Genomic DNA, 6,739 nt, shown 5'->3' with positions numbered 1-6,739 from the left:
GTCCGCCGCCACGAGCTCACCCTCTTCTGGACTGGGCAGCCCAGAGCCAAGACACCTGCCCGGCCTGTGGCTGGGCCCTGCAGCACCTACAAAGCCAGCTCAGAGCAGAAGCAAGAGGCCACGGCAGATGTCCTCACAGCCAGCAAGTTTGAGGGGGCCACTGACCAAAGGGCAGGGGACTTAGACAGCAGCCCGGGGGAAGACACGGCCGAGATCCTCACCATATCTGAAGACGAAACCAGCAGTCCAGAGGGCCACACTGACAGCTCTGAGGGCTGGAGTGACGCCAACCTGGACCCCAATGAGCTGCCCCCTGCTGTCTCTGGGGCCCCGGAGGAGCTGCTGCCCCTGGTGCCGATGGCCATGTTGATACCACTGATACCACTGATGCCACCCCCCTCCGAGCTGGGCCATGTGCATGCCCAGGCCCAGGCCCACGATGCCACCCAGCCCTGGGCAGGGCTCCACAAAAGGAAGAACCACAAGGTGAAGAAGAGCGTGTCAAGCCAGGCTCCCCTGTGAACCGGAGGCTCGAGGCGGCCGCAGTAGCAGACCAAAGCCACGCGTGGCAGGAAAAAACAAGGCATTAAAGAGAGTCCGTATCTACCGGGGGCTTCTTTGTTGCCAGGTCTGCGAGAGAGCAGGGACAGCACAATAAGCCTGTCCTCAGGGGCTGCAGGCGTTGGTGTCACCAAGTTGTGCAGGCGGAAAGGCTCAGAGCGGGCACACGATTTGCACGAGTTCACTCAGCAAGGCCAGGATCGGTTCCCAGGGCGCACTGAGCAGCTACTTCCCTCTCCCTGCCTGCCCAGCCTCACAACCAGAGTCCCAGCGCCTTAGCCCAGCAGCCAGCCCCCATCCCGTCCCCGCCTCCCCACCCCTGCCCCGTTGCCCACCTTCTCCCCATGCTCAGGTCCGACAGAACCACTGTCGTTCTGTGATCACCTCTCCCTTTGCACATGCTGTTCCCTCTGGCTGGGATGCCCTTCCCGCCTCTGCTCACTAGAAGATTCCAGCATGTCCCTGCATGCACAGTCATTCCCACTGGACATTATGCATGCCCTGCTGTTGCACCACCTGTGCTGGGCACAGGGGAGGCCCCTGCCCCGCTGAGGGAAGGCAAGATGGAGGACGAACAGGAAGCCAGCTGAGAATGGTCTCTGGAGTGGGGGGCGTGGAGAGCAGGGTCTGGGAGCAGGACCCAGGAGACCACGGCTCTGGTTCCCACTGCTCCCTCTCTGACCCTGGGTAATGGACAAGCCTCTCTGGGCCCCAGGAACCTCACCTCGTCCTCCTGCAGGCAGGGGCATGGACCTGGTGAGCGCCCAAGGACCCTGCAGGTTTTAGGCCACGTGTGCATTAGATGTTGCTTACTCAGAACAAACTCATTTTCTGAGGTAACACAAGGCTTCCTGGAGGAGGCCCTGCTGGAGGGCAGGGAATTACGTTGGAAGAGGCAGTGTGGTGCAATGGTCAGGGGTCTAGACCAGGGCTTCCTGCTGGAAGTCCTGGCTCTGCCACTGACTTGGAATGTGTCATTGGGCAAGCGACTCAACCTCTCAGTGCCTCAGCTTTCTCACCTGAAAATGGGACCATAGGCCTTGCTACCAGGCTGCTAGAAGTTTGGAGGAGGTGGTTTGGCCCAGGTAATGGACGCAGGTCCCTCCTAGGAGGAGCCACACAAATGTTGCATTTATGTCGCCCCCCTGAGGGAGTTCCAGCTCCTACCAGGCCATGGGGTCCACAGGTCCCCCTCACGCTTTTTACTCTGCCTGAAACTTTCTTTCTGCCTCTTCCTCCATCCTTCAAATTTTGGTCTGGCTAACTCCTCCTTCCAGCCCCAACTCAAACATCCCCTCCTCAGGACACTCTCCTTGGGGATCCCGGCCCCCTCAGTGTCCTTGCCTCCGTGGAGTGAGGGCAGGGACCTCATCGTCTTGTCCAGCTGTGCATTTTCAGGGCTGAGAGCAGGGCTGGGGTGTCGAAGGTGGAGGAGTGAGTGAACGAATGAAGGAGGAGCTGACCCAGCCTGCACTGTAGAGCAGGGGGTGCCACGAGGAAGGCTCTGCTGCCAGGCTCATGCCACCCGTTGGCGTGGCTGCCAGGCTCCAAGAGTCTGTCAGGCCCTGGGGCGGGTGAAGGGCTGCAGAGCGGTGGTGCAGGCGACGGGCTTCACAGAGATCCACTCACTGGGAAGGAAGCGCAGCCCCTTGGCAAGGCTGGGCTGAATGGGAGGGCAAAGGCCCTGGGCCAGGCCCCTGACCAAGGTGTTGGCAGCCCCTCCCTCCGGAGCCCGTGGCCATCTGGCTGGCCAGAGGGCCCGCCCCAGGCCTGGCTCAGCCCCAGGCTGGCAGCCTCCCTGTGGCTGACCTGCGTCACTGGCCTGCAAGCCCGACGGGAAGGGCTGCATGGACTCCAGGCCCTGGCCCCCTTGGCCCAGTGGGAAGTCAGGATGAAGAGCCCCCTCCCAGGCATCCATAATCAGGGTGGCTTCCAGGGGCAGCCTGGAGCACCTTAGAGCACCCTGGGAGGGGCTGGCTCCAACCTCGAAGGAGAGTCTCAAGGGAGAGTCCGAGCAGGGAGGCCTGCCCCTCCCCATCCATGCAGTGGCCTGATGGGGGTGAAGACCAAGAGAGCTGGATTTGCTCCTGTACTGAATCCAGGCAGGACTGAGCGGCCAGCTGCTGGAGGCGCCCTGAGTTACAGTACATGTGAGCACACATACACATACACACACGGGAACATATGCATACTGTATACTCCACACACACACACACCTGCACATGCACAGGTACTCATGTGCACATATGTCCCATACACATACCTGTACACACCCTTATGCATATCCTACAAGTGCACACCCCCATGCATGTGTACCCCTGTGCACACTCGCACTCACACATGTGCACCTGTTCTGAACACTCAGACACACCCTTGTGCATATATGTGTATACCCTACATGTGTGCACACACACCCCACACATGTACCTGCTTACACCTGCACATATGTACTGATCACACACACATCCTGTGTATACCCTACATGTGCACACAATCCCCACATACATGCATGCACATGTACTCACGTGCACACTCACACATGCACCTGCACTGATCACTCGCACACACTCTTGTGCACACTTGTGTGTATACGCTTTATGTGCACCCACATATGCACATGTACCCATGCGCACACTTGCACCCACACACATACACTGGTACAGATCACTCACACACACCCTCGTGCACACCGCACATGTGCACACATATATGTATCTGAGCTCTGCCCTGGTGCTGTTCCCTTCAAATCCAGCCCTTTCCCACCAGGCCTTCCCTGAGCCGGCAGGAATAGGTGTCCTACCCCAGGCCCATCCTTCCCTGGTGGGCCAGACACACAAACCTACTTCCAGGAAGGACTGGTCAGCAGCTCAGTTTGTAGCCTGGTGGAGAGGGAGTACGGGGGATCAGCAGCTGACTGAGATAGCGGCACGTCCTGGCCGTGTCCACCAACACAGCATTCTCGAGCAGCTGGTCTTTGCAGAGACGCGGCAAGCCCACGCTGGTCTGCAGGCTCTCCCTGCACCCTCTCCTGCCCCTGTTCTCCTGACTCCGCCTCAGCACTGCTGCCCAGGAACCCACCTGTGACAGAGGAAGCTGAGGCAGCCCGGCTCCCAGCGGCCCGCCCCAGCACTGGGTGGTGCTGCACCCAGTTGCCCGGCCTCCTCTTGATGGCCATGTTTAGCCCCAGCAAGTTCATGATTCAGAGCCTGGCTTATTTTAGCTGATACGAGGTTACTTCTGGAGCTTCTGGATTCCCTGGACGTTGAGAACCAGCAATGACCATGAGATCCTTCAGGCCACAGATGAGAAAAGGAAAGCCCAGAGAGGTCAGAGCCAGCCCAGGGTCACACAGCAATGAGATAGTAGAAAGAGAACACTGGTCTCCTGCCTCCCAGCAGCTGGGACCTGCAGTCACCCTCTGCTCCCAGCCCTGTGCACACCCTGGCCCCTAGTCCGTGCTCTCCTGATTGGAGCAACCCTGGGAAAACTGGGTCTTCCAGAACGGTCTCTGCCTCTTCAATAGGTATAGCTCTCCATTTCACTGAGAAGTACTTGTGTGTGCTATTCGGTAAGGTCTGTAATTCGCCACCAAACCCCTCCTTAGAGAGGGAGGGCCTGGCTTCAAAGCCATGTGACGCTGGACCACCGAGGCCATCCTCTGGGCCTCGTTTTCTTATCTGCAGGATGGGCGGCTAAGACTTACTTTGCTGTTTGTAGTAAGAACTAAGTGAGGTGAGGTAGGTGTACGGGCTAACATTCACTAAGCACGATGACAGGCCGGGTACACATCGTCTCGTTACATAATGCCCAGGTTTAGAGCAGTAGTTCCAGGGCGGCACTCAGTATGCCCCCAAATGCCATCTTTCCCAAAGGAGCTTGCTGAAGCGGAGGCGTCCTCTTCCCTGTCCAAGCCCAGCTGGAGGTGGTGTGTGGGCGGCGGGGCTCCTGCAGTTGAAAGTTTCCTGCTTTTTTTCCTCCCTGCAACCCTGAACTTTACATGCTCCTGTGCTGCCACCTGCTGGTCAGTAAGATAAGAACAGGCCAGTGCACACCATTAGGGGATTTGGGAGTGATTACCACCAGGTGCATTGTTTAAAATACAGCCAATAAACTACCAAGCAGCAGAGTTCTGAAGCCCCAGCTGGGCCCAGGGCTGACCTCGTAGGAGCCGGGCTGTGAAGAAATTGAGATGTTCTGGAGAGCATTTCGATCTTTTATGAAATGAAGGAGCCACAACGCCGCATCGCTGAACGCCAGTGCAGAGAAGCTGTGTGCCCTGGTGCTGATCCCACAGAATCAGGCCACTTATTCTAAGTGTGCTCAGGCCCCTGGAACCAGACTATCCCTTTCTTCTTTTCTTTTCTCCTTCTTCTTCTCCTTCTCCTTCTTTTCTTCTTCTTCTCCTTCTTTTCTTCTTCTTTCCTTCTTCTTTTTTTTTTTTTTTTGAGAAATTTTGTTATAGGGCATGTGTACTCACCAGAAAGACAGAAAGCAAGAAATCACCCCCCAAGGAGGGGGGCCACTCTACAGTCCTCTTTCCTTCATTTTCCTCTCAAGATACTGGGCACACACACGCACGCATGCCCAGCATGAGTTTTAAGCCACCGGGTCTGGGACTTGAACTGCAGTTGACTGTGTGGGAGTCCAGTGACGTAACCATTACGCCATCCCTTGGTCCCCAGACTATTCCTTCTCTCTGTGGGGGTGGTGAGGGTGGAAATGCTCCATCTTGTACTCCAGCTCCAGGCCAGAGCCAGTTCTTGTCCATGTAGCTCTGCGGTAGCCCTTCACACATGCGTGTGCACGTACCGTAGGTTCTGGAAAAGCTGCCGTGATTACTTATTCTGTTTGTAAGGAAAACCCTGCCCACTATTGCTTTATTTTTCAAATGCTGAGCTTTATCTGTGGGGTAGCCATTCCTGGGAGTCGGCCCTAGGGCTCTCATCTTGGGCTCTTATGGGTGTGTAAGCCTGAGTCCCAGCCTCATGCCTGACTCCTGACCACACCCAGGGTGGTGGGCAGCATTCTCGGCGAGGCTTCGATGTCACACCCAAGAACTCATCACTAAACCCAACGTCAAGAAGCCTTTGTTCCATGTTTTGTAAGAATTCCATGCATAGGTTCTTATTTATGTGTGTTATTGACATACTTGTAATTAACTGGATAGATAGCAATATTTTCTATAAATATTCTACCTAATCTTTGAGTCTTTATTATAAATGGACTATATAGTTTTCTATAACAAATAGAACTACATAGATTTAATACTCACTTATTGGATTTTTGAGCTGTCCATAGCTCTTTGAAAAATTCTCTTTGGCTGTAAGCGATGTATTTTAGGAGATTTATGTAAGATAGGGCTAATAATTTTACTTGGAAATGAGGAACATGAAAACTATTCAAGCTTGTAATGCATTTGCTTCCCAAATAACTGTGTCCATATATCCTCCTCTGTGTATGCTGTAAAATATGGAAGTCACCTTTTTTTTATTTTTTATTTTGGAGAGGTTTTTGCTATAGGGCGCATGTACTGGCCAGAGAGACAGAGAGACATAAAGGGAAAAACCCCCCCCCCCCGGGGGGGGGATGGCCACGCTGCAATCCCTTCTCCATTCTCCGCTCGGGACCTTGGGCATGCATGCACATGCGCCCAGCCTGAGTTTAAGCCACCAGGTCTGGGACTCAAACCATGGTCGACTACGTGGGAGTCCAGAGACATAGCCATTATGCTAACTGCTGGTCCCGGAAGTCACCATTTTGTAACACTCACTCGTGTGATGAAAAGCGGCATCTCTTTTCGTTCCCATGTCACTGATTAGTGGTGAGGATTTTTATCCCTGCATTCTGGACAATTAACAGAACGCTTTCCATTCGGGGGTTTAGCACATGCTCAAGCAGTTACTGTTCCCTGTTGATCCTACACTAGGAAAAGCTCTGGGATCCATTTTCTCCTTTCCATTTTTGCAGTCTGATTTCAAGATGTCATCTGTCCCCTGGGCCATCAGGATCTTTGTCAGAGAAGAGAACAGCACTCTTCTTTGTCGTGTCCCTTCAGCTGTAGGACCACTCCATGGCTCTCTACCCCACACCGACTCCTCACCTGGTCTGAGGCCATCTATGGTCAGCCAGGCTTGCCTACCCCAGCCCCACGCGTCCTGTGCACTGATTCCTCACCCGC

The 6,739-nt window shown here is 54.9% G+C and overlaps 1 protein-coding gene across 1 annotated transcript in view; it reads left to right on the top strand.

Annotated features, from left to right (window-relative positions):
* The window catches only part of SPPL2C (signal peptide peptidase like 2C), a 3,593-nt gene extending 2,989 nt beyond the window's left edge, over positions 1 to 604 (top strand). The window contains exon 3 of the mRNA XM_006159110.1: positions 13 to 604. Coding sequence (XP_006159172.1) covers positions 13 to 522 — 510 coding nt within the window. The 3' untranslated portion in view covers positions 523 to 604. The remainder of the gene's footprint in view (positions 1 to 12) is intronic.
* The last annotated feature ends 6,135 nt before the right edge of the window (positions 605 to 6,739 follow it).

The sequence above is a fragment of the Tupaia chinensis genome, unplaced genomic scaffold (genome assembly GCF_000334495.1).
Source record: "Tupaia chinensis unplaced genomic scaffold, TupChi_1.0 Scaffold000624_1, whole genome shotgun sequence".
In the NCBI taxonomy this organism is placed as follows: Eukaryota; Metazoa; Chordata; class Mammalia; order Scandentia; family Tupaiidae; genus Tupaia; species Tupaia belangeri.
This window is presented reverse-complemented; position numbering and strand designations above follow the sequence as displayed.